At 37.0% G+C, this 27,664-nt stretch overlaps 2 protein-coding genes across 3 annotated transcripts in view; one reads left to right on the top strand and one right to left on the bottom strand.

Annotated features, from left to right (window-relative positions):
* The window catches only part of LTN1 (listerin E3 ubiquitin protein ligase 1), a 34,240-nt gene extending 13,770 nt beyond the window's left edge, over nucleotides 1-20,470 (top strand). The window contains exons 11-30 of the mRNA XM_081327616.1: nucleotides 2,760-2,801; nucleotides 3,973-4,165; nucleotides 4,394-4,633; nucleotides 5,197-5,350; nucleotides 6,553-6,703; nucleotides 7,510-7,711; nucleotides 8,723-8,882; nucleotides 9,071-9,175; nucleotides 9,771-9,913; nucleotides 10,155-10,290; nucleotides 11,240-11,381; nucleotides 12,018-12,231; nucleotides 12,654-12,891; nucleotides 13,760-13,834; nucleotides 14,653-14,839; nucleotides 16,274-16,445; nucleotides 17,066-17,286; nucleotides 19,125-19,319; nucleotides 19,676-19,843; nucleotides 20,292-20,470. Coding sequence (XP_081183742.1) covers nucleotides 2,760-2,801; nucleotides 3,973-4,165; nucleotides 4,394-4,633; nucleotides 5,197-5,350; nucleotides 6,553-6,703; nucleotides 7,510-7,711; nucleotides 8,723-8,882; nucleotides 9,071-9,175; nucleotides 9,771-9,913; nucleotides 10,155-10,290; nucleotides 11,240-11,381; nucleotides 12,018-12,231; nucleotides 12,654-12,891; nucleotides 13,760-13,834; nucleotides 14,653-14,839; nucleotides 16,274-16,445; nucleotides 17,066-17,286; nucleotides 19,125-19,319; nucleotides 19,676-19,843; nucleotides 20,292-20,354 — 3,201 coding nt within the window. The 3' untranslated portion in view covers nucleotides 20,355-20,470. The remainder of the gene's footprint in view (nucleotides 1-2,759; nucleotides 2,802-3,972; nucleotides 4,166-4,393; nucleotides 4,634-5,196; nucleotides 5,351-6,552; nucleotides 6,704-7,509; nucleotides 7,712-8,722; nucleotides 8,883-9,070; nucleotides 9,176-9,770; nucleotides 9,914-10,154; nucleotides 10,291-11,239; nucleotides 11,382-12,017; nucleotides 12,232-12,653; nucleotides 12,892-13,759; nucleotides 13,835-14,652; nucleotides 14,840-16,273; nucleotides 16,446-17,065; nucleotides 17,287-19,124; nucleotides 19,320-19,675; nucleotides 19,844-20,291) is intronic.
* Nucleotides 20,471-21,378: 908 nt separating this feature from the next.
* HEMK2 (HemK methyltransferase 2, ETF1 glutamine and histone H4 lysine) lies at nucleotides 21,379-26,986 on the bottom strand. 2 transcript variants are annotated; one of them, XM_081327617.1, is made up of 6 exons: nucleotides 26,710-26,986; nucleotides 24,933-25,019; nucleotides 24,202-24,292; nucleotides 23,391-23,474; nucleotides 22,366-22,507; nucleotides 21,379-21,614 (listed from the first exon to the last, which is right to left on the bottom strand). In XM_081327617.1, exons 1-6 carry the CDS (start codon nucleotides 26,838-26,840, stop codon nucleotides 21,508-21,510), a joined length of 642 nt encoding a protein of 213 aa, XP_081183743.1. In that variant the 5' UTR covers nucleotides 26,841-26,986; the 3' UTR covers nucleotides 21,379-21,507. The 2 variants fall into 2 exon arrangements, with proteins under 2 accessions (XP_081183743.1, XP_081183744.1); XM_081327618.1 differs by having other exon boundaries at nucleotides 21,485-21,614; nucleotides 22,471-22,507.
* Between the last annotated feature and the right edge of the window lie 678 nt (nucleotides 26,987-27,664).

The following is a 27,664-nucleotide window of genomic DNA, read 5'->3' as shown; positions in this document are numbered from 1 at the left end:
GTGCGCGCGCACCTCTCCAAATGGAGAGTGGCACCGCCCGTTCCGAGAGGTGCGCGCGCACCTTTCCGAAGGGCGGAGGTGCGTGCGCACCTCTCCAAGCCGCCGCAATCCCGTTTGCACAGCTGCCGTGTTCGTCAATGTTTGACGAACGCGGCAGGTCTCCGGACGGCGGCGGCTTGGGAGAGGTGCGCGCTCACTCTCCAAACCTTTGGAGAGGTGCGTGCGCAGCTCCGCCCAAACACCCGTGTCGAGACCTGCTGGTTTTCGGGCGGAGGTCGGGCGGCAGTTTGGAGGTCCTGGGGGTGGCTCCGGCGACGCCCGGGCTGAAGGCGGCGCCGCAACCCAGCGCCCGTCACCATGGAGACCCGTCGCTGCTGGCGTGCAGGTGTGTCCACATAAAAAAAAGTGGAAACGCGCGCGTGTATCCACGCGCGCGCATGCATCCACGCACGCGCATGCACAAAAACGTTTTGGGCATGCGCAAAAAAATGTTTTGCGCATGCGCAAAACATTTTGTTTTATGCGCATGCACGTGCGTGGATGCACGCGCGGGGCTCCCACTTTTTTTTATGTGTGATGGAACCGGTTCCCAGTGGCTCTTTTGCTTTTTCAGGTTGCTGACCCCTGATCTAGGTATTGTGAACATTCAGATTTTTGTCTACATTTTCACTAGCCATACTTTCTGATGATACGACAAATAAAGTACTATGCTTAAGGGGAAAGATTGAATTTTCTTCAAGGACACATTTTCTGAGCTTCTGACTAGGAATACCCAATGAAAATAGATCTCATTTAAATCTAGTCTAGTTTTCATGTTGAATAAAACAGTGAGACGTTATGCATGGGCCATATGTATGTATGTTTCTTTAGAAGATTACAGGGAGTGCAGAATTATTAGGCAAGTTGTATTTTTGAGGATTAATTTTATTATTGAACAACAACCATGTTCTCAATGAACCCAAAAAACTCATTAATATCAAAGCTGAATATTTTTGGAAGTAGTTTTTAGTTTGTTTTTAGTTATAGCTATTTTAGGGGGATATCTGTGTGTGCAGGTGACTATTACTGTGCATAATTATTAGGCAACTTAACAAAAAACAAATATATACCCATTTCAATTATTTATTTTTACCAGTGAAACCAATATAACATCTCAACATTCACAAATATACATTTCTGACATTCAAAAACATAACAAAAACAAATCAGTGACCAATATAGCCACCTTTCTTTGCAAGGACACTCAAAAGCCTGCCATCCATGGATTCTGTCAGTGTTTTGATCTGTTCACCATCAACATTGCGTGCAGCAGCAACCACAGCCTCCCAGACACTGTTCAGAGAGGTGTACTGTTTTCCCTCCTTGTAAATCTCACATTTGATGATGGACCACAGGTTCTCAATGGGGTTCAGATCAGGTGAACAAGGAGGCCATGTCATTAGATTTCCTTCTTTTATACCCTTTCTTGCCAGCCACGCTGTGGAGTACTTGGACGCGTGTGATGGAGCATTGTCCTGCATGAAAATCATGTTTTTCTTGAAGGATGCAGACTTCTTCCTGTACCACTGCTTGAAGAAGGTGTCTTCCAGAAACTGGCAGTAGGACTGGGAGTTGAGCTTGACTCCATCCTCAACCCGAAAAGGCCCCACAAGCACATCTTTGATGATACCAGCCCAAACCAGTACTCCACCTCCACCTTGCTGGCGTCTGAGTCGGACTGGAGCTCTCTGCCCTTTACCAATCCAGCCACGGGCCCATCCATCTGGCCCATCAAGACTCACTCTCATTTCATCAGTCCATAAAACCTTAGAAAAATCAGTCTTGAGATATTTCTTGGCCCAGTCTTGACGTTTCAGCTTGTGTGTCTTGTTCAGTGGTGGTCGTCTTTCAGCCTTTCTTACCTTGGCCATGTCTCTGAGTATTGCACACCTTGTGCTTTTGGGCACTCCAGTGATGTTGCAGCTCTGAAATATGGCCAAACTGGTGGCAAGTGGCATCTTGGCAGCTGCACGCTTGACTTTTCTCAGTTCATGGGCAGTTATTTTGCGCCTTGGTTTCTCCACACGCTTCTTGCGACCCTGTTGACTATTTTGAATGAAACGCTTGATTGTTCGATGATCACGCTTCAGAAGCTTTGCAATTTTAAGAGTGCTGCATCCCTCTGCAAGATATCTCACTATTTTTGACTTTTCTGAGCCTGTCAAGTCCTTCTTTTGACCCATTTTGCCAAAGGAAAGGAAGTTGCCTAATAATTATGCACACCTGATACAGGGTGTTGATGTCATTAGACCACACCCCTTCTCATTACAGAGATGCACATCACCTAATATGCTTAATCGGTAGTAGGCTTTCGAGCCTATACAGCTTGGAGTAAGACAACATGCATAAAGAGGATGATGTGGTCAAAATACTCATTTGCCTAATAATTCTGCACTCCCTGTATATTAAATACAATATTAAATAGAGCTATGTAGCAGTCTAATCTGTACAGTTTAGAGTTTGTAGATGAAAATGTTGCACATGTTAGCGCCTCCTTAGATCAAATAATTGTTTTTCTGTGATTATGCAGGTAATTTCAAAGCCCAGGGAAGAACACAGCTGTTTTAATAAGTGGCCAATAGGTATATCATGTATGGCCATTCATACCCAGATTCACCTTTTCTCCGTTGAATTCATATCTCTTCCTAATATTACATTACTCTGGGAAATTGTTCGGTTTTTATTGTCATGTTTTGATGGTATTTCTTTTTCTTTTCAAGATGGATCTAAAATGGAGTATTCTTCTTCAAATAGTCCAAAAGGTACGTTTAAATCTCTCCCTGCCCCCAATTTTATTCATATTGGTCTGGGATTCAGCAAAGCACCAAGTTGCTTCAGTATGCATGGTGTGTGTGTGTGTGTGTGTGTGTGTGTGTGTGTAATTTAGTTGTTCCTTCTAGTTATGGCTTGCTGGGACACTGTTCCTTTGAAATGGATGAGCTCATATTGTTTGGCATCAGCTTCCCCTCTTTTGCCTGCCTGCAGGCAATTTCTCATTGCATAAACATTTCTGACTACAAACTATATCCTTTTTATTATGTTTTGGTTATATATTATATAGATAGATGATTTTGAAATAAACATTTAAGGAAATTTAGATGAGAGCAAGCCAAGAGGGTAATGCTTGATTTTTCTTTTCTGCTGAACCTCTGAGAATAGTGAAATGCTTTGGACAGGGAGCAGATCAGTTAAAAAAAGGAAGCGCAGAGAATTCTCTTTTCCATTTCACCTTCAAGACAGACTCGGGGAAGATAGCTGACAATACAGGGTCAATCACTCGCCCCAATCCACCTCACAGGGTTGTTGCTATGGGGAAAATAGGCTGGAAGGAGTACAATGTCTGTAAACTGCCTTGTGTAAACTTATAAAGTTGGGGAAAACGTTAATAAGTGAAAAAGATACAGCATGGCTTTCAGCTGAGCAAAAAACATACCACATGACTTTCTGTCTTTCAAATGAATATGGCTCTGCAGAATGTTTAAAGGAATATTTCACAAAATTTCACAAAAAGTGTTGGCATAAGCAAATATGTTTTTCCAGCAGCTTCTTACCGAGTCCCGTTTGCTTTAAAGTGAAACAATGGTTTCAGATGGTTTGAACAGACATAAGAAAGAAAACTGCCTTTTCTTAGTGATAGCCTGTTTTTCAAGATTGCTTTCAAGATGGAAAATTTTAATTAACTGTGACTTAACCAAGTCTTTAAATTTAATATCTAGTATTTTTGATTAGAAGTATTTCTGTGGGTTAGGATATCACCTTTTATATATAATGCTTTAATGGACCTTACTGATCTGGTACTTTGAAGAACACATTTAAAAAGCATAAAGTGCATGTTTTTAATGTAGATTATTATAACAAGCCAAGAGGTTTACTTGGAGATTAAAAGAGTAAACAACTAATTTGAAAAATATTTGTATACTTTTTAAACATTAGGCCTGTTCAAGCTCGGAGAAACATTCCTTAAGTTCTACATGGCTAAAAGGAGATGTATTAGGTGAGAAGCTTGTGACTTTGGCCGATGATCTGTGTAACATCAGCTTGAAGATGACAGTAACTTCAGCCGAATCATTTCATTCAGAACAATGGACTCTCCTAAGCTTGGTATTATCTCAGTTAATTAAAAATGGTAAGTGGTTCAGACTTTACTAATGAGTAATAGACTTCTAGAAGAATTAGAACACTAACTTGCCATGGATAGAGCATTTGAGGCACTTGGTATAGGTAAGTCAGACAGTATAGTATTTATCATGTGTGCTAATAAAAAGCCAGTTTTTTTTCAGGACACTAAAAATGAGAATTCTCTGATAATAGTAGAGCTGGTGGTTTTATGATCAATCTCTCTCTTAATCCTTAGAGTCCTTAATTGGTGAAGTTTATGTTAAAAGAATAATTGACAAACTTCAAGCCGCTCTCTCAAAAGCTAAGGATCTTTCAGAAGCTGGAAATACAGAACTGTCAGTGTCTTTGATCTGTGACATAGCTTCTAGTTTTTTCACTTCGGTTAAAGGATGTTTAATGATGCCATCCTCTGAAGATTTGCTATTCACTATTTTCCAGTTATGTGCACAGACCCAGGATATAACACGTTTATCAGGTACAGTTGCTTATGTATGCATGACCAATTCCATATTGGGTTTTTTGGGGTATATTTCTTACCTCCTGTTTGTAACTTTAAAGATTACAAAAATGGTGATTGTGTTTTCAGGTAGAAATATTGGGAGAACAGAATCTTTGCATTTAAGTGCATGTTTGAATGTACCTTACATACATTGTTTAAACATGAACTAAAACCACACCTTTTTCAGTTGAGAAATGTGCAATTTCTTAAAAAAAACACCAATCCTGGCAGAAACAGAAAAAAATTTAATTCTGTAAAACAGAGTAAGGATGGATTAGGCCTGGTATTATTTAGCAAGCAGATGTAGTAATGTGTTTTTCCTGTCTGAGTTAAGCCATTTAATCTGTACTTGAATGTATATTAAGTATAATTGGATAAACTTTTTTATCATTTGTCCATAAATAGTTTCATTGAAAAATAAGGGCATAGATTTCTTGGTTAAGTGATGAAAACATGATTCTGCTCAAAAGCTTTCAGTTTTACAGCATGTGTATCATTCTGTTTAATAATTCACATTTTGATCCATTTTTTTCATGTAGATTTCCTTATAAATAAATTAAAGCATACTTGGATGTGTGGCATCACTTCACTTGTGCATCAGCGTAGCATTCTGCAGAAGGAGAGCAGCTTCCTACAGAAATCTGCATTCTGGGTTAAGAACCAGCTTCAGACATCAGTGTCGGATATAAAAAGGTAGCTCTAGAATGCACTGCATAATTTATTTGCTCAAAGTTAGCCATAACTCAGATTAATAGAGATTTTAAAATATCCTCTAAGTAAAAGTTCGTATTTCATCCTGAGATCAACATTTATTGTGTTTGAAAGCAGGAGCACAATTGGACTGAACGTCCATCACTAAACGATGTGGTCATTAAGTGAATCACCACTTGACCGTGCACAATTTTACCATCTTTTGTGCTATGGTTGTTAAATCATTCAGTTGCTAAGTGAATCTGGCTTTCCCCATTGTCATGGCTGGGAAGGTCACAGATGGAGAGATCTCATGACCTCAGAAGATGCTACAACCCTTGTAAATGTATATTAGTTGCCAAGTATCCAAATCATGATCATGTGACTGTGGGGATGCTGCACTGGTCATAAATCCAAGGATTGGTTGTATGTCACCTTTTTCAGCCGCTTCATAACTTCAAACTGTTGCTAAATGAACGGCAGTAAATGGAACTTCATTTTCCCCATCCCGTTTTGGTTCTTGTTCCTTTTCCCATAAAAGAGCCTTGGTGGAGCAATGGGCTAATGCCTCCTTAAGTAACACCAGCTGCCTGCAATTAGTGCAGGTTCGCATCCCACCAGGCTCAAGGTTGACTCAGCCTTCCATCCTTCCGAGGTTGGTAAAATGAGGACCCAGATTGTTGGGGGCAATTAAGCTGACTTTGTAATAATGCCGCTTGGGGTGTGTGTGAAAGCCCTAATAAGAAGGCATATACATAGAATGAAGGCTACTGCTAAGCTTGTAAGCCGCCCTGAGTCTTCGGAGAAGGGCGGGATATAAATGGAATTAAAATTAAAAATTAAAAAAAAATTAAAGTAAGCTTTATTGAGATTAAGTGACAGTAATCACTTAATCAATAAACTACCATTCTCAGCTTTTGTTTACCACATGGACTTGTCTTCCGTGGATATTCTGTATGTTGTATTGTGTTGTTAAAATGCGTATGCTGCCAAGTCATCCAGATTTACTTTCCAAATCATTACAGAGATTCTTTTAGTGCTCACTGTACGAGCCTGAGGTTTGCTGAGGCTCATTATACTAAATGATGGTTTCATTGTTAGTCTTAGTCCGCTTGCATCTATTTTATTAGATATGTGTTTTCCCCCCCCCGGTATTTTGCTATTATCTGAATTCTGTATCAAGTAAAGAGTTGGTTGATTTTCAGTTTGCAGGTTTTGATCTCTGTGGTCAATGATTTGTTGACTACATTGCTAGAAGCTGAAGATGTTTCTGCTTGTGTTCTGGAAGATTATATTGAATGGCTTACTCCAAGTCAGACTGAATGGGAAAAGATGCGGGAGTCTCTGTCCAGTGAGGTATGTAGGCCAGACATGTCAAACACAAGGCCCGGGGGCCGGATCTGGCCCATGGAGTGGTTTCACGTGGCCCGCAAAACCATCCTGGAAACAGTGAGGGAACGGCCCCCACTGCCTTGGCCCTGGCCCAGAGACCCTCCTTCTGCCAGAGACCCTCAGATCTGTCCGACTCCTGCCCAGGCCCCCATAGGCACCCTTGATGTGAACGATGTAGAGCTGGCCATGCCCACCCAGTAGGCCATATGCACTCTAGCCACACCCACCCAGTAGGCCATGCCCACCCTGGCCATACCCACCCGGCCTCCTGAGGGCAACCGCAATGCTCATGTGGCCCTCAATGAAATTGAGTTTGACACCCCTGATGTAGGCCATTGCAAAATTGATACATGGTAGAGTATTCGTCAGTGTTCATATATTTACCTGCTTAGATTTTCATCTAAGGATCCTTCATTAATTATTCTAAGTTTAAAATAAATGAAAGGTGTAAGAAAGTTATTATAAAATATACATTATAATAATTACTTTCAGCATACCCATTTGAAATATATTTTAAGTATAGCAGTGTTTTTTTCCATGTATGAAATATACTTTATATAATTATACATTATATTTATATTTATAGTATATTTTATATGTGTGTAAGGTAAATATATCCCTTGACAATTAGTGTCATATCTAGCTTTAATTATTATCATTAATTAAATGTTACATATTCATGAAATTTTGTATCAGTATGGAATGAATTATTTGAAATTTTGCTTGTCTCAGAAGAATATATATTATACTCTTTCTATATGTCATTACAGTGGTTGAGGAAACCACTTCTGGAAGGAAGACTAAGTATAAATTGTGAATTACCTGGAATAGATAATACATTTTCTATCCCAGCTAAACTTCCAAGCCATCTTTGTACTGCAGCTCTGCTTAGTAGAATGGCATTATTGATACTGGAAAAGGAAGTTGTGTTTGAAAATCCTGAAGTAGAAAGAAGAAAAATTGATAATATCAGTAAGTGACAGCCAAAAAAATTAATACCTGTGTGTGACAATCTATTATATTCTTTTTTTCCTGTTATTGCCATTTTGCCAAAGAGAAATGTGGCATATGTTACATTAAATATATAATAAAATTATATTTAAAACTTTAGGGGTCAATAATGACCTATTGGGATAAATAATGTCACAACCATATCTTATGATAGGATAGCACCATTTTGCATAATTAATAGGTGCCATCCACAGTGATATTTCCTGGTTCTAGGCCAGCATTTCTCAACTAGAGCTTTTTGAAACCCTAGTGTTCTGCTTCAAGAAACTATGGGTTAACCAAGGGAACAAGATTGAAAAAAAAATCTTCTTAAATTATCTACGGTGCCAAATGCTAGTGCTTGTGGCCGGGGAATTTTTGCGCCCTGTGACTTAGCTGTGGGCCTATTGCTTTGCTGTTGGGACATGAAAACAATTCACTTCTAATCTACACAATTCAAAATGTTTACAGCTTGAATTGTGTAGATTAGAAGTGAATAGTTTTGTGCAGTCTTAATATTTTTTCCAATTTTTATACGGGTTCCTAAGATCTGAAAAATATTTTAATGCTTCTTCCAAGTTAAAAAGGTTGAGAAAGGCTACTCTATTCCAGAAACCATTCTATATTTGTTGAAATACCACTATTGGTCCTCATTGTTGCCTCTCATTTTCAATTCTTTATTGATTATTAAAATTATTATAACAAATTGACATAATTATTATAACTATTCATATAATTATTATAACATTATTATAAAGTTTAGAAGAACTACAAGAGTAAAATGTTTTATAAATAATTAAAATAAGCTTTCGTAAGTTTTCTTATACATAATTATTTTTATTTAGTAAATTAATAAACCAAATGTAAATCATAAATATATACACTAAATACAGTGTTTTGTTATTTAATAAAACCATAAAGAGTTAAATAATTATATACATCTAACTAGTAACTGTTAAATTTTACAAAAAAAATACATTTTTGTTTTTCTAGTTGTAGAACAGCTGTATGCCTTACAGTGGATTGAAGAATTAGCAAATCCATCTGATCTGCTACTTGAATTTCTTCATGATACTGAAGTAATGAAAATTTCACATGAAAATTTCTATCTACTCAATAATATTTCCCAACTTTTACAAATATTGTTTAATAGGTAAGTATTGAAGGAAAAATATGTATTTTTCATAAGGCTTTTATTAGAAATTATCTTGATTTTTTTCATTATTAATATACCAGTACCTTCATACAAACTATTCTCACCTAAAATACTGTAAATACAAATGATTTTATTGTACTCATATATAAATCATGTTAATCTTAGAAACTTTGTATTCTTTGTAGATCAAAAGAGAGTGGACAACTTTGGGCTTTAACAATGGCTAAATTGATAAATACAAAAAACTTTCCACCCTGTGAGATTAAAGCACTTTTTGCTTCATCTGAGAGGTATGATACCATAGATAGTAAACTGGGAGTATGTGGGGATTATAATTTTTTGTCCTACTAATACACTGATTGAATCAAGACAGGAAAAAAGGCTGTACAGAACATCTTCCATTGCAAATAGAGATGATGTTGCCATTACCATTATTGGTCTCAGAAGAAACTTTGTCCTTTTCTGTAGAGTTGTATGTGTTTGTGTGTTTGTATGTATGTATGTATATCCATATACATCTATGTGTATACACATACACATAAGTGTATACACACACATATACATAGGATTGTAATAGTTGTCTATTGCTTCTGAATCTTATATTAACTAATAGCTAACAGTAACACGCACACGCACACATATCTTGAATTCACTAATGGCCTTTTATCCTATATTACTTAAAATTTCTAACCGTAGATCCGTAATTGTTTCAAATAAATGGTGTAGCCGTCCAAAATGTCTGTCTTTCTTGAAGTTAGATAAGTTTTGTTACTCGTAGAGTTCTGCATATAACATATCTCCGTCATCCTGATTTTGGTATTTTTTTTTAATTAATACAAAAACAATTTTATATTGATATCCTGATTTTCTTTTTCCCATGAACAGCTTTTTCCCATTAACTCAAGGGAACCTGCATACACTTCAGAGTCTGTCTCCGTTTTTACCTGAGGAAGATAAGGAAGAACTTGTCATTAGGTTTACAGCTAAACTGATGACTTGTAATGGAACTGATCTCTTCGGTACTGAGGGTCAGTGTCTTAAATAATTTCTCCAATGCTACATTGAGTTGGAAGAGGTAGGGCGTTTAGTGTACATAATCACCTATTTATTTGCAATTGATAATTGCAAATCTATTTTAATGGATCTTGTTACTTTACTAGAATTGTCAGTATTAAGTTCTGATTACTAAAACCTTTAATTCTTTTTTTTTCTTACTATACTTAAAAACATTTAATAACTTTTATTAAACTGATATTTCACACTATTCAGGAGCATTTGGATATCTTGGCATTTTAAATTCCTGCTTGAATACTCAAGATACTGATTACGGAGAACTAATGGCTGGAATATTGAAGGTCATCGTATCTTGGCGCAGTGATTATGAAGATAGTTTTCTTTTCTGCTGGTAAATTATAATTTGTAAAACAACTAAAACAGCCTTGCTCACATTATAATAGTCGAATTTTATTTATTTCAGTCTACGATTTTTAGTCCAATAGTTGCAAGCTTGTCTTTTTTATCAACTTTGACAAACTGGTCAGCATTTGAATGCATTTTGTTTTAGAAGAGACATCATGTGTATATAACAGGAATAAGAGTGCATCTTAATTCACTCCTATTGTTCACAGATTATAACGAGCATCACACTTTTTTTTTTATTAAAGAGTTTTACAAAAACAAAATTTTACAATATATCCCCAAATCCCTCCCACCCCAAACCCACCCACTTCCCCCCCCCCCCACTTCCCAGAGCTAAATACAGGATTATAGAGCATCACACTTTAAAGAATCAATTATTTAATTTAATTTAATTTAATTAATTTAATTTCATTAAATAATCCGTTTTTTTATTGAAAGCTGCCATTGCGATATAGAAGTACTTAATATTAGTATATACTTTTGTGCTCTGAGTCTGTTGATTTTCACCAAGGAGAAATGCCTTAATATACCTCATTATACGAGCTGAACTGTCCATAAATCAGCTATTGTTTTGTGGAGTTCTTGGTGTTCTCTAAGCTTGATCGTTTGCTTGTAGATGTTTCATTAGCCAATTAGGTAACATCATGTTTTTCTTAGATTGGTTAATGAAACATGTGCAAGCAAACAACTAAGCTTGGAGAACACCAAGAATTCCATAGTGCAGTGCTGAGTTGCAGATACTCTTTTCTATTGGAAATACTTTTTTGTTGTTTGCATTCTTGTTTGTTTTGAACTTTCTCACCTGAATATTTTCTTTAGTAAATGAAATCTTGACAAGCAAAATTGGAAGTCTTGGTTTTATTATAATACAAACATTTGTCTTGCCCTTTCATTTTAGTTTTAGCTTCTGAACATTTTCTTAATTTTTGCCCCAGCAATCTACAAGAAGCAAATCCACAGCTGCTTAGTTTAAATATAGAAATGATCCGTTTCATTTCTCTGTTGCTGAAGAAGCCTCTCTCTTTATTGGAGAGTGAATGGGATTTTGTCATGTGCTCCATGCTAGCATGGTTGGAGGTAAGTAACAAAATATAAAGAGAATAATATGATTTCTGCATATAAAGAATGCCACATTCCTTGTGGGGGAAAAATCTCATTTTTTGGAAGTCTAAAATATGATGGAAAAGCTTATGTAAACTTCAGTAAGGTGATCATTACATGATCAATATTCTTTGATTCTGATTATAAAATGTTTAAGACTTTTTTAAACGCTTCTGCTCCATCATGTACTCTGCAAACAGAATCAATTGTTGCATCAATATATGCATGTGCTTAATTAAGGTGTGTTAGTCTCATCTATACTAAATTAAAGTACTATGGATTAAACTATAGAACAGAATTATTAAAATATAAAGTAGTTAAAAGCATATTTGTGTATATTCAAATAATGATCTATTAACTACTAGAATCTACTCGAACACAAATCAATTTGTTGCTCTAGAGTAGATTCTAGTAGTTAATAGATCATTCTTTAAACAATATGCACAAATATGCTTTTAACTACTTTATATTTTAATTATCAAATTGTTTTGATTTGTTATAAGTGGCAGATTTTTTTAAATGTACAGCTGAAGAGTTACTTAACAAATATTACTTGATGCGACATGTTTTAAAATTGGTTATGAAAGAATAATTTAATTTAATTATTTGCAGACAACCTGTGAAAACCCGGAAGTCTTTCCTGCCGCACAGGTACAGGTCTTTGCTTCTGTTAGCTGTGACCTGAGTGCTTCTCTAAGTGCGTACTTTCAGGCAGCAACTCCTGAAATGATTGAAGAATTTCCAGAAAATCTCATGTCTGAATGGCAGGACTTCTTTTCAGAAGGCATTCATAGCTTGCTTCTGCCTCTGTTGGCAAAAATCACCAGTAAGTCGGTGACGGAGGGTATAAATACACAGACAGGCAATGCAGAGCCATAACATAAAAAATACTTTGACGGGCTATTTAACACTCCCTGTTTTTGTTAGTGAAGATGTGATTGTAAGATTGGCGGTATAAAATAGGTAGATGATATTTTGTGATTTCCGGGATGTTATAAAGAAAAAAAATCCGCACATAATTGCAAGATACTGCTTTTCCTTCCTAGTTTCTATTCCACCATCTTCTTTCAGAATTGCTTTGAATGCATTTCAGTTTTTCCGTTTCACTGGTAGTGGCATCATGTAAAACTCATTTTGAAAGTGCGACTGAAATTTATTTAGTTAGTTGAAAATCATTCTTTATAATTGCTACTTGAATATTTGTTAGAATAAATTCAGGCTGTGAATTATCTTGTACCTTCTGTACAGGAAAAGAACAAGATGCAATGGAAACATCATTTCAAAACTCTTTGGTGAAATCCTTGGGCAAAGCTTTAACATATATATCAAAGGATCAGTTACTGAACCACAGGCTTCCTGCCAGATTTGTGGCTGGTCAGAAAACAAATCTCCCTGACAATCTACAGACTTTGTTAAATACTTTTTCTCCATTACTACTCTTCAGAGTTAGACCTGTTCAAATTACAGTGTACCACATGCTAAACAAGTAAGCTATTTCCCATTTCCTTAGAGCATGCTGTGATATGTTCTAGTTCCATTTATAATTTTCTCAGTATAAGAAATACTTCAAAGCTAGGGAGTGTAGAAGTACTATTCTTTATCACGGTACAAAAATATGATACATTTTCTATATACTAATAGTTTTTTTTAATCAACCCAGGCTCTGCTTTCAGTGGAAGATAACAGAACTAGTGAATATAACTTCAGGCCCATATACGTCAGAATTTTTATGAGCTGGATAGCGTAGTACAATATAGAGATGTTTACTACTGTAGCCTTTTTTGCTCCCTTTGATAACTTCTTCCATGGATGTGGCATGAATCTGCTGGAGGAGGGAGCATATTAAAATTAAAATAGACTTCTAGTTATCAAGTACTGTGTGGTTCTTTGCAGTATTCTAGATATGTACTGTATGAATCTTACAGGCACCAGTGTGACTCAGTTAATCATCCTGGCCATTGGATTTCTTGACCTGCCTGACTTATTTTTCATTCAATAAGAATCTGGCATTCTTCAGAGCCAAACATCAGCCTCTCGTGTAATATGTATCAGCAGATACATCTTTCTGCCTCATAGAAATCCCCTCCCTACCCCTACTCCCCCGGGATGTATAGTATCTAAAATTATTGGTGAGTTGCTGAATTTTATGACTGGTCATGCCAATCAAGGCAGCTATTAATTTAAAAAAAACCAAGTCTGTCACCGTAGCCTTTTAATGACTGGGTCTGTCATATACCAAAAATTAATGTTTTAATATGAAATCATTTTATTGTGATTACTTCTCAAAGCCAGATAAAGATTTATGCTATAAAAATATAAATAGGTTCTTCTCATTTCTTTGTTTCATATTCTAGGTTAATGTCTGATTTACCTAAATTTGACAACGTGGATCTCAGGTCTTACGGTGATGAAGAGGAGGAGCTATTATTGTACGTTTCATTTTATATTTACAATGATTTATAGAGTTGCTTGTCTGAGTGATTTGGGGCCAGTCACTCACTCTTAGCCCATCCCACCTCCTAGGGTTATTGTGAGGAAAATAGTTTCACCTCCTAGGTAAAACAAGTAATATTTGCGAAGTTGAGTTTTATATATAGGAAAAATCGTAACATTAAACATTTTGTAATTGAAGATTTTTTCCCCCAAATATGTTAAGTTCCTGTTTCCAAATTCCAGCATGGATCATGAACTCAAGTTTCTGAACTTGAATTTAAATCAAATTGAGACTTTTTGAAGACTAATTCTATTTAAGTTTTTGCATTAAAAAGATAAGCAGTAATCAGAGCTTGATCATTTATCTTCTAAGATTCCTAACTCTTTTTCTTTAGGTTGGAGGAAATTATGGCCATTAGTCATGGTCCCTAGAGACAAATAGAGAAAAAAAAACTATTTTAGTTAGAAAGAGATATGAGATATAATGTGACTTCCTCATACTAATGCATTTTGGAGCTTCCTGTTGGATTCCTGCACACTAAGAAAAATATGTGCTGTGGAGGAAGATATATGAGCTCTTAAAATGAAAAATGAAAAGCTGTACGTGTGAGAATTATATTACTCTGTAAATGGATGCCACGGATGGCCAAGGAGTGAAAAGAATAAAATACTATGTCATGAAAGTTACTCCTATTATTTCTGTTTTAAGCAATAAGGCTTTTTTAAGAGAGAGGTGTGTGTGTGTGTGTGTGTGTGTGTGTGGAAAATAAGATTGTTCTTTTTCTACACACAATATTTCCTCTCTTTATTTTAGATCCCCACCAGCAGCACTTATGACTGTTCTTACCACTCAGGAAGATTTACTAGAAAACATCCTAGAATGCATTCCAGTTGGAGAATTTGCAGAAATTCAGCCAATGAGTGATGAGTTTTGCCTTATTTTAGGATATCTTCTTACCTGGAAATTAATTCTATCTTTCTTCAAAGGAGCTTCTTCCCAGGTAAATTATTTATTTTCTCCCCACCACCCTATGAATCCTTCAGATAGCAAGTCAGTTCAGTTAGAGTGTTCGTCTGTGTACATAAACATTTTACTCTTAGCAATAGAAATAAATTAATTGCAGGTTGGTTTGTCAGGAACAACAACAACAACAACAACAACAACAACAACAATAATAATAATAATAATAATAATAATAATAATAATAATAATATGATGATGATGATGATGATGATGATGATGGAAGGGACCTTGAAGGTTATCAACTCCAACCCCCTGCTCAGGCAGGAAACCCTATACCATTTCAGACAAATGGCTGTCCAGTCTCTTCTTTAAAACTTCCACTGTTGGAGCATTCACAGCTTCTGGAGGCAGGTTGTTCCACTGATTAATTGTTCTGTCAGGAAATTTCTCCTTAGTTCTAGGTTGCTTCTCTCTTTGGTTAGTTTCCATCCGTTGCTTCTTGTCCTGCCTTCAGGCGCTTTGGAGAATAGCTTGTCTCCCTCTTCTTTGTGGCAGCCCCTGAGATATTGGAACACTGTTATCATGTCACCTCTAGCCCATCTCTTCATTAAACTAGCATACCCAATTCCAGCAACGTTCTTTATATGTTTTAGCCTCCAGTCCCCTGATCGTCTTTGTTGCTCTTCTCTGTACTCTTTCTAGAGTCTCAACATCTTTTTTACATCATGGTGACCAAAACTAGATGCAGTATGCTAAGTGTGGCCTTACCAAGGCATTATAAAGTGGTATTAACACTTCACATGATCTTGATTCTATCCCTCTGTTAATGCAGCTGCAGCACACTTTTGGCTTATATTTAAGTGATTGTCCACGTATTCTCATATATCTAGCCATAAGAACATGGGAAAAATTATCTCACCCCTAGCAATAGGGAAGCACTATTGAGCTCCCATGGGCTATTTTATTATTGCTTGGTTGTTAATAACAAAATATAAACTGTTTGGTAGACAAATAAGATGAAATAAAAATAAATTGTGACTGGTAGATTTTGAAATAAGATTTGATAGGCATTCAGGCTTTTTCGGTAAACACAGTGCATAATCCCAGGTTGTTTAGAAGATGGAAAGGTATGTTTTTATATGGATGTACGGTTTATCCATCAACTGTATCATGCTAGCACCTAACAATTTTATCTGTTGTTATCAGAAATAAAATGCCACCAATGGTCTCTAGTATGATGTAGTTGTTTTTTTTTGCATGGGCCTTCCTACAGGGGCCAAAAGGGCTCACTAGATGCTAAGAGTAGAAATCAAATCAAATAAAAACATAATTTTAAATGAACCTTTCTCTATTCCATTTACTTCATGGTCTCTGGAAGCAGGGCTTAGAGGCATTTTCCAGTAAGAATTCTTATTTTATTTAAATGTTTCATAATTCATGGGAATTATTTTACATGTTATTTTTCTTCCAGCTTCGAGCTCTTTATTCACAATACCTTCGAAGAACTAAGAGTTTGAATAAACTATTGTATCACTTGTTCAGGCTTATGCCGGAAAACCCAACTTTTCCTGGATCAACATCAGAACTTTTAAATAAAGATATAAAAACATATTTTACTGAAGAGCTTGATTTAGATATCAAAGGCAAGTCAAAATATTCTTAATGTTTCTGTATTTCATTATTTGAGTTTTTTTTTTTTTTTTTTTGGTTAGGGCTTCTCTGGGCTAGTCATTAACCTCTAAAATATTGTCCTATTTTCAGGTGGTTTAATGGCAGAACAAATACCTCCTAAAATATCCTTATTTTTATTGCAGTAATTCACAATCAACACAAAATGGCTGACACTCTGTGCTGAATAGGTCCCAGTTAAAGCTCAGTAAATTTTAGTTATACCAAGATGTGCATTTTTTTTGACTTACCGATCCCTACAGTGTTTTCATAGATTTTTTCCCCTTTGAAATTCCAAGCTGAAAGAATATGTGCATGCTTCTATATGGTCAGCATCCCATTTTAAAAGAGAAATCTGGGATGATTATCCACAAGCCTTTTCCTTTTAATGGCCAATGGAGAGAAAAATTGAGATGAATGAGTAGCCAAAACTTGTCTGTGAATGATTGTGAGGCATTTCACTTAATAATTCAAGTAAGAATGTATACTATTTTACTGACATTACTAAGAAATAGAAATATTGTAATTGAAAATATGAAACTCCAGCACTTTTTAAACTGGCTTTATTTCTACTTTTTTCCCATTTGTTCTATAGACACGCTAGCAATGTCCTCACACATTCCACATTTGGCCTGTACTGTCTATTGTATGACCTTAAAAGATTTGCCAGCTATGGTTCGTCTTTGGTGGAACAGCTGCGAGAAGCGAGTCTTCAACGTTGTAGATAAATTTACAAGCAAATATGTTAGCGGTATACTGTCTTCCCAAGAAATATCTTCTGTACAAACCAGTATCCAGTTGTTTAATGGCATGGCGGTTTGTATCATTATCTTTTTATTATCTCTGTGTATGTATTTGTGTGCAGTTCATTGTGTGCTATACATGATGAAATGCAGTGATACAACTATCTCCTGAGAGTTGATTGGAAGCACTGGCACTGAGGTGATCTTAGGGTTCTCAAAAAATGCAGTGAAGTCATCTGCAATCTAAGCAACCTTCTATGAAGCATTTCTGTTCTAAGAAGTACCTAAGTTGTTTCCACTACTAAATAAATGTTGGCTCTGGGGATGTTTTGGGGAAGACAATTTTTCTCTGATGGGTGGGGGCACAACCTAGATCCTGCGAATACAGTTGTGCTCACCCGCCACTCACCTCCAGCTGTGCAGCCCAGTTCCAAACAGGTCACAGATCGGTGCAGCCCGGGGTTGGGGGCCCTTGCCTTAGAATATATGTAAAAATCTAGCTATTGTTGAATGGTGCCACTCCGTCAAATAATAGTTTATCTTGTAAAAATAAATTCAAGATGACAATACAATTCCACATATCCCTACAGTATTTGGGATTATTTGATGTGTGCTCTATTAAATATCTAGATGCAATTAAAACAAAGCAAAAGTAGTTTATTAGTTAGAGCCTACAACAGGGGTAGGCAACCTCGGCTCTTTTATGACTCATGGACTTCAACTCCCAGAATTCCTGAGTCAGCATAGCATAGCTGACTCAGGAATTCTGGGAGTTGAAGTCCATGAGTCATAAAAGAGCTGAGGTTGCCTACCCCTGGCCTACAATTAGCTATAAGAAATATGAAGTTATGATTACCAAGCATACGAAATTATGCTGATTTTTCTTCCAGTTAAGCTCATTCTTAACAATATAGAATCTGTACTTTTTTAAAAACCTCTTCAATATAGCATGTATATAAGTTATCTAAGCAGATCTTCTATCTTGTGAATGTTGAGAATATTAGTTTGTTAGACTTGACCTGTTTTATCATTTGTATAGATTTGTGCTCTAAACAAAGTCTAAAGTTATACTCAGATTATTAATTAAAATATTGGATTGTGCATATTGTGGAATAGAAAGTACAACTGACTATCTATTAATACTAATTCAGCCTTATTTAACCCAGTTTGAGCATCTTTAGGTGGAAAGAGGTTTTACTGTGCTATACTATTATAAACATGATTTTTATTGTTGCTTAAAACAGAAAGTTTGAAAAAAAAATCACCCACAGGTTGTCCTCACTTAATAACCATTTCTTCAGCAACTCTTCAAAATTATGACAACACCAAATGAATGGCAATTTTGACTGGTCCTTGGAGTTAGCTATTGCAATGCCACTTGTGGTCAGTTGGCGGGACACCTTGACCGCAGTGTGCATTTCAACAGTCCTTGCCTATCTCTTCCATCTCTGCCCTTTACACTCCCACCTGCTCCTGCCAAGCTTTGCCCTTTTCTTCCTCCTCCTCCTCCTCCTGCTGATAAGGCATGCCCAGTCAAGGCAAGTGCTGGGTGTTGCATGGCCTCCATGAAACCTTGTAAGGCCCCAGGAAGGCATCACAAGGATTAACAACTGCCTCAGCTGGGCAGAAGGCAACCGCAGGGGGTAATAGAAGTCAGGGCAATCAAAAGGACAGAGATAGATGAGTGGAGTTGAAGTGGAGGTCAGACAGGCTGGGAAAATGTGAGATCTTTGTCAGCTGGAATTGCCATCATTAAATGGTAGGGTAATGTGATGTTTCACCTAATGACTGGTTCGCTTAGTGATGGAAATTTCGCTTCCAATTCAGTTCGTTAAGCTAGGTCTTAAAACTAAACAGTGGGATCGAAACATTATTGCTATAATAAATGGTTTAATATTTTTATTTTTACAGGTAAAAGCTCGATCTGCTACTCGAGAAGTCATTGCTACTTACTCAGTTGATGATATATTCATTGAACTGATTATACAGCTTCCCCCAAATTATCCCTTGGGCTCCATAGCTGTAGAGAGTGGAAAAAGGGTTGGTGTAGCAGTTCAGCAATGGCGCAATTGGATGCTGCAGCTTAGCACTTATCTCACTCATCAGGTACTTTTTCATATACAGTCTTGAATTAAGATCTGCTCTAACTAACAGGTACCTGAAGTACTTGAAAGGAAAAAAAAATTGTCTGGCCAGTTTATAAAGCAGTTGCATTCTTCCCGGATCACTTAACTGATCTCCAGTGCTGCAACAGTATCCCAGGAAAATATATGGTAGGTCAAACTGATTATCCAACTCATCGCCACTAAATAAAAACCTAACTGTATAATATTATATACTGCATTGTGAGTTATATTACGTGCATCTACAGGACGTTGTAAAAAATAAAATGGAAAATTGGGATAAAAGTTTCACTGCATGGCGATATTGCACAAAGCTGAAATGCATGGTTTTCCCAACAGAATGGAAGCATTATGGAAGGGCTAGCATTGTGGAAAAACAATGTGGATAAACGATTTGAGGGTGTTGAAGATTGCATGATCTGTTTCTCAGTTATACATGGTTCCAACTACTCCCTTCCCAAAAAAGCTTGCAGAACATGCAAGAAAAAGTTCCATTCAGCCTGTCTGGTAAGTATCTTGACTAATACAAGTCTGAAATTTATATGGCTTTAATGCTACTGGTACTCATATGAACATTAAATAAAAAGCTTAAAATATTTTATTGTTAATTTTGTAAAGGGAACTCTTTAGCAAATTACGGGATCCTTTAAATTGAAATGATTTGCTGTTTTCAGAGGGGCAATGGAAGTTTTTATGTTTCAGGGGGTTTTTTGTGTGCCTTCGATGTACATCAGAGCTTACAGGAAATTGGCTTGTGAAAGAGTAGCCTCCATGAAATAGCCTAGTATTGTTGGCTACTAGGCTATTCCATGAAAATACTTCATTACAAATAGGCACTGAATATTTAACTTAGATTTAAAGATGCCATAAAGTATTTAATCTCGACTAGCTAGTGTTTGATTGTGAATATTAAATACTAGACTATTTTTAATATTTGCTTTCTGAATTCCTCTAGTACAAATGGTTTACATCTAGCAACAAATCCACTTGCCCTCTTTGTCGAGAGACTTTCTTCTAATAGGCATTTTTCTGCTTCATGGAGCCTAAAGAAGCAATTGAAAACCATCATACTTGGACTGAGCAGTAAAACCTTAATTTCTTCACCTACAATAAAAAGTTCAAACTGATTGATCATTTATTAGTATTATTTACTATTTTTGCATTAAAATATTCAGATGTGAAATGTAGAAATGGGTGACATGTAACAGTTTTTGATCTCTGGCTATGTAGTGTATCTTGTCTTACATAAGAAAGCCCCTGTTAAGTTTGAAAGAATTTTTGCAGCATGCAGAGCAATTTAATAGTTTGCTCAGTTAGAGATCATGATTAGAATTGGTATTAAGGGTTCAAAATGAGAGGGCTATACACACACTTGAGATACTCACATATGCATCTGTGCTACTGATTCTTAAACTGTGTATTAGATTTGAGGTAGCGGCCAACAATATTGCGAGCCAACTAGTGCAGCTTATAGCAATTGCCAGTACTGTAGTAGGGACTAGTGGCGTGCAAAAGATTCTGAATTTATACATTCAAGTTTGAAACAGCTGTTCCAACCATATTTTAACGATTCTGACTATCTAATAATATTCTAAACCTGAAATATTTATTGTGAAATTGTAATAACTATTTCAAACTTGAAATAGTTGTTTTTACTTAAACATTTACCTTGCAGGTGCTTGTTTTTATTTCTGCCAAGCCAGTGTAGAACACCTATAAGAATTCTAAATATGAAACATTTTTCGTAAGGTTGAAAAAGCTATTTCAAGCTTGAAACAGCTATTTTTTTACTTAAACTCTGCTTGCCCCTGAGGTCAGAATATGCAACAGAAACAAGAGAATTACTTCAATGCTATAAATTCATCATTCAGAATCTCTGAAACTCAAGATGGTAAAAAGAAGCAACCTTAGGACAACAGCCACAATCTCTCTTCTCTTAATTACTTGTAAGATAGGATTGTAAACAATGTAACAATGTTTCCACTTTTATAAATTTATTGTCAAAATTTTGATTTTACACATATGGAAATATTATGCATATTTTTGAATTAAGATAATGTGCTAATGTATACTTGTTGACAGCAGTTAGAATTTAATTGTAATTAAATGTAGTAAAGATGGTATTTTAAAGCAAAGAGTCTACTGTATGAAGATTCCTCCAGGAGCCAGTTTCAGGATTTGTAGAATTTCAGTACTGAAAGATACTCCCTTCCTGCTTGTCTGGAAATTACTTTCTTGCCATTTAAACCACATTCCTGCAATATTTTAATAATTTCATCTGCAATTTAAAATGAGATTATCATTCAGTTTAGAAATAACAACTGACTTTATTGCTAATCTAACACCAGCTGCCTGCAATTAGTGCAGGTTCACATCCTACCAGGCTCAAGGTTGACTCAGCCTTCCATCCTTCCGAGGTAGGTAAAATGAGGACCCAGATTGTTGGGGGCAATTAAGCTGACTTTGTAATAATGCCACTTGGGGTGTGTGTGAAAGCCCTAATAAGCAGGCATATACATAGAATGAAGGCTACTGCTAAGCTTGTAAGCCGCCCTGAGTCTTCGGAGAAGGGCGGGATATAAATGGAATTTTAAAAAAAAATCTTGGGGAAAAAAATGACAGTACACTGCAGCCATTTCCATGTATTTTATCTCTATATAATAAAAGGAAAGTTAGCCTGTTTCTTAGGATCCCAGTATCCTGTGCTGGCCACAACTCCGTGCATTCAATGCAGGTTAAATAAATAAATCTGCCCAAAGTACAAATAGTAAGAAAAATAGCCCTTGTGCTTCATTTCATTTTCTTTATAATTTGGCCCTACATTTGAAAGAGCATCTATGTTCTTTTGTTGATGGTATTTAATAGCAACATAATAATACACATAATAAAACTTACACCTGCATTTACTACAATCAAATTTGAAATAGAATTTTTACCCAGGACTCAAAAGATTTTACATAGCTATTAAAAAGTATTTTGCATGACAATCAACCACCACAATATTTAAGAAGAAATTGAGGTATGGCTACCTGGATTATTTTCTTTAATTGTAACTAAATAAAACAATCCTCTTGCTGATAGTAAGTCTGACACAAGTGGGAACAGTCTATCCATAACCTCTCTGCCATTTTTACCTCCAGCCCAGGCTGCTTCTATTCCATGAGTTTGTATCTAGAACAAATAAAATATGGAAAATTGAACTGAAAGATTGTCATACAGAAGAAGACAGGGTAGACCTGTTCCAAGTTATTTCAGAAGAAATAACGTGTATTTCTATTGGACATTACACATGCTTAAGAATTGTTCTGCAGTTCTTGTTCTGTGTTTCTTGGGAAGTGCTAGATTCCTCCTTGCTCTGTCAGATGCTGCAATATTGGATTTCTTCAATGGACAGGGAGATAGATTAGGTCATCTCCAAGATACAGTCAGTGATTATAGTCTATGCCTCTATGGAATTGGGATTAAGCCACAAATATCAAGAGAAGATGCAGAAACAAGAAAAATGATAAGTGAAAGATGAAATGTTCTATTTATAAGTAACAGCTTAGAAATATAAAAGCTAGGGTGTGAAAAAATCAATTTCCATCTCATTGAATTTTTTTCAATACTAGTAATACTTTACAGAAGCTATAGGTAAAGGTAAAGGTTCCCCTGCACATGCGTGCTAGTCGTTTCCAACTCTAGGGGCCAGTGCTCATCTCCGTTTCAAAGCCAAAGAGCCAGCGCTTGTCTGAGGACGTCTCCGTGGTCATGTGGCCGGCATGACTAGATGCCAAAGGTGCACGGAACGCTCTTACCTTGCCACCGTAGTGGTCCCTATTTTTCTACTTGCATTTTTACGTGCTTTCGAACTGCTAGGTTGGCAGAAGCTGGGACGAGTAACAGGCGCTCACTCTGTTACGCGGCACTCAGGATTCGACCTGCCAAACTGCCGACCTTCTGATCGACAAGCTCAGCGTCCTAACCCACTGAGCCACCGCGTCCCTACAGAAGCTATACATTGCTACAATTGGTAAATTGTTAATTGGTATTCTTAAATCTCATATGATCATACCTCAGCAGAAGGGGTTACCACATAAGGTGGGTTAAATAACAGCAAATCAACTTTTCCATGTAATCGTGTGAACAATCCTGTTACCTGAACATAAATAAAAACATTAGCATTTATGTAATACATACAATTATGCAGATCACTACAAAAGATATTGAAAGTTACAGGTTCCTTCTTACAGAAGAAACGAAGAAAGTGAAAAGCAGGTATTGGTGAGAGAGCACCATATTTTGCCAAGAATATAAAATCTAATGCCAGATAATCTTATTCCCACATTACGTCTACCAGTGCTTATTCCAGGAAAACCAGAATACTAAAAATATATCGATTCAATACCTGCTTTCTGGTTTTTGTTTCATATTATAATTAAAATCTATCATGTAGCCTATGAAAATTGGTTTATCATACATTATATAATGGGTAAAGGAGCCTGCATGTTATATTGTGTAATAACCTTTGTCTTGCATTCCCATGCTTCAGATTGCTCTACTGGTAAGATGCTCATCACCAAAACTTTTATATGTTTTTGCTAAGTCACTCATTCTACACGCAAGCTAAAATACACTGAGGTACCAAGTGCCACTAACATTATTCAAACTAACACTTGAAAACAATATCAGAGCAGGGCAGATCACATCTTATGTCATGAAATCAGCTGACTGGTACACAGGCAAGCAGAAGAGCTCCATCACTTCTAGAGATACTTGTTATAATAGCCATTCTTACCCTAAAATTTAGCATACACAATGTTTGAAAATTAATAACCTTTTAAAATTTGCTGACCAAAACAAATCAATTACAATTTATGTCTTACCAGGTCAGTAATTACTGGCTGAATGTGAACACGATTTTGTCTAGCTGTCTCCGCTGTGCATAGACCAGCCACAGGGTTGATATCAGTACACCTGTATGCACAAAATTACATTTTAATAAACAGAAGCTATCTTTGTTTACCTTGGAAAACAATTGGTCAGATATAGTTTAGATATTTGATTGCACTGCCATCTTGATTTTTCTGATGCTTTCCACAGATGACCCTGGTTTCATGAAATATGTAAGTCCTTGGTTAATAACCATTTGTTCAGTGATCATTTTATGACAGCCCTAAAAAAATGGAAATTATGACTGATCCTCAAAGTTCCAGTCATCTGGAACTTGTAAATCTTAATGCAGAGTAATGTCGTTTTTGTGCTGTACCTTAAATGTACATGTGACTGCATGTAGGAAAGCGCTACTGTATACATACTGAGGACACATTAAAGCAGATAAATATTGGTTTTGAAAACAATAGTGAAATACAAGCAACAGTTCTGAACTGAGCCATTATCTTGTGGAACTGTCAGATATACTGTTTAACACCAAATTGTATTTCTTTTATCTAATGTTTTTACTCAGTGAAAAATTATATCTAAATTTACATGTAATAATAGCTCATATTCACATCCCAAAGACTATGCTACATTATTTAACTAACAAAAATTATGCATCAGAAGCACCCTATTTCTTGCTTACCTTGTATAACTCAAATGGCATATAAATACTTACATGTAAAATGCTTTGGATCCAACAATTGAAGCTAAAAAAGTTGAAACTACTCCAGATCCAGATCCTACTTCAAGGCATATATCAATGCTAAATGAATGCAAAAATAATGGTTTGCAGAGATTAAAATGAGAAATACAATGTTATATAAAAACATACATGGTTTAACGTATACATTTCTGAACTATCCATTTTCAAATTAAAAATTAGATCCAGCAATCAATGAGCAATGTCAGTTATTAGTTTAATAAATGTAATCTGTAACTATAAAATAATTGCAAGATCCAATCTGGGCCAGTCATCCTCTGGTCCCAAGTGACCGACCCGGATTGGATCTTGCAACATTATCCTGGGACACGTATATTTGCCTTCATTCGTAAAAAAATTACTGCCCTAATTGTAATTTAAATTAAATAATTATATTTGTATGCTTCCCAAAGCTGTTCATTGTTAGGTGGCATCCAACTTTAATAAATTATTGCTATTATTACTATTCAACTTTGCTGATTTCTGAGACTGATAAATTCTACCTGCAATGCGATTTTACGTATCAATAAGGAAACATTTTATATTTATGGGTAACCTAAGTCTAGAGCAGGGGTGTCAAACTCAATTTCCTTGAGGGCCGCATCAGCATTGCAGTTGCCCTCAGGGGGCCGGGTGGGTATGGCCTGGGTGGGCGTGGCCTACTGGGTGGGCATGGCTAGAGTGCGTATGGCCTACTGGGTGGGCGTGGCCAACTATCGTTTGCATCAAGGGTTCCTATGGGGGCCTGGGCAGGAGTGGGACAGATCTGAGGGTCTCTGGGCCAGGGCCAAGGCAGTGGGGGCCGTTCCCTCACTGTTTCCAGGATGGCTTCGCGGGCCACATGAAACCACTTTGCGGGCCAGATCTGGCCCCCAGGCCTTGTGTTTGACATGACTGCTCTAGAGGCTTTATAGATTTTATTCTATTTATGTCTGGTGTTTACTTGTACGTTAATATTCCAGAGATGCTTATTTGCCTTATTCTTCCTCACGGCAGGTGTAATTCTAGCAATATCAAGCGGGCGAGGGGGGGATACACACACGAACACACACACACAACCTTTCCTTGTAAGATTTATTTGAACTCTTCCCAGCAAAAAAAAAATATCTTTTCTATCACTTGAATGCAATGATGGCCAAACCATTCTTCCGCAACAGAACAGAATGCAGTACGTGGATGGTATTTGCAGGATGCCTTTTGGAAAACAGATACAGTTAACAGGCCCCAACTTAGTGACCAGAAAGTTCACACATTATGGTGAGTTGTATGTTATTTAATAGATTACAAAGAGCTGAGATCTCCGTTGAAGTGAATTTGATTCCTGATTACACGTAGCTTTCTTGACTCTCTTTTGTCCAGAAAGTTTTTCCCCACCTCCACTTTTCTGTCAAGCCCTGCCCTCTCCCTGTCAAATATTAACCCTGACAAACCCTACTTAAGCTTTTCAAGATCAAGATCAGACTGGGTGATTTTAATCGTCTCATATACGAGGAGTAGCAGCTTTAATTCTCCCGGACGTTCGTTTCTTAGCTGTATAAAAAAAAACAAAAAACCCGGCTTATCCAATGTGCCCCATGGATCTTCTGCACACCTCGGGACACAAGTTTACACATTTCGCCAATCTAGGCCGTGTAATTGCAAATGCACCGTAGGTGTTTCCTATAGTGCCGAGCCAAGCCCGCTCGCTCGCTCGCCCGCCCGCAGTCCCCGAGTCCTTCTCGGGCTTGCGCAGCCCCGCCGATCGGCGCCTCACCCGGCGCTTCTCAGAGCCTCGGCATCCTGCTCGAGGGCGTCGAGCAGCAAGTAAGTGTCTTCGGCGGGCTCATAAACAGCGCTGAAGGGACCCTCTGGACCCACGTGCTGGTGCCGCGGGGTTGGGATCATGGCCGCCGCGGTTCTTATCCCGGCCACGAGGGGACAAGCCTGCAGCAGCCATAGACCTGCCCGATAAACAAATAAGAATTATCTTGATTCACAGCGTCGCTTTCGGCGCGGGCGAGAGAAACAAGGAAAAGCCGGCCCTTCCCTCCTTTCACGCCTGCGCTCCGTCAGAAGCGCCCAATGATCGAGGCAGAGAAACTAAAGCCCGGCCCCTTCCAAGGAACAGTGGCTTCCGATTCGTCGGTCTTAGAGACGGAAAGGTTGCGTGCGGTTAGTACAGGGGTAGGCAACCTCGGCTCTTTTATGACTCATGGACTTCAACTCCCAGAATTCCTGAGTCAGCTATGCTGTCCATGAGTCATAAAAGAGCCGAGGTTGCCTACCCCTGGGTTAGTATCTGCTGTTCAGGCTCAGCTCTTGAGGGAAATTTATTGGCTTTTCTTTGCTTTTCTTTGCTAATATGCCATTATTTTTTATTATTATTATTATTATTATTATTATTATTATTATTATTATTATTATTATTATTATTATTATTATTATTATTATTATTATTATTATTATTATTATTATTAGTATTATTATTAGTATTACTATTTTATTTTTTTATTTTAATTCCATTTATATCCCGCCCTTCTCCGAAGACTCAGGGCGGCTTACAAGCTTAGCAGTAGCCTTCATTCTATGTATATGCCTGCTTATTAGGGCTTTCACACACCCCCAAGCGGCATTATTACAAAGTCAGCTTAATTGCCCCCAACAATCTGGGTCCTCATTTTACCTACCTCGGAAGGATGGAAGGCTGAGTCAACCTTGAGCCTGGTGGG

This window comes from Vipera berus, assembly GCF_964194415.1.
Source record: "Vipera berus genome assembly, chromosome: 4".
Taxonomy (NCBI): Eukaryota; Metazoa; Chordata; class Lepidosauria; order Squamata; family Viperidae; genus Vipera; species Vipera berus.
Note: the sequence above shows the minus strand (reverse complement) of the source record. Positions and strands in the feature narration are given on the sequence as shown.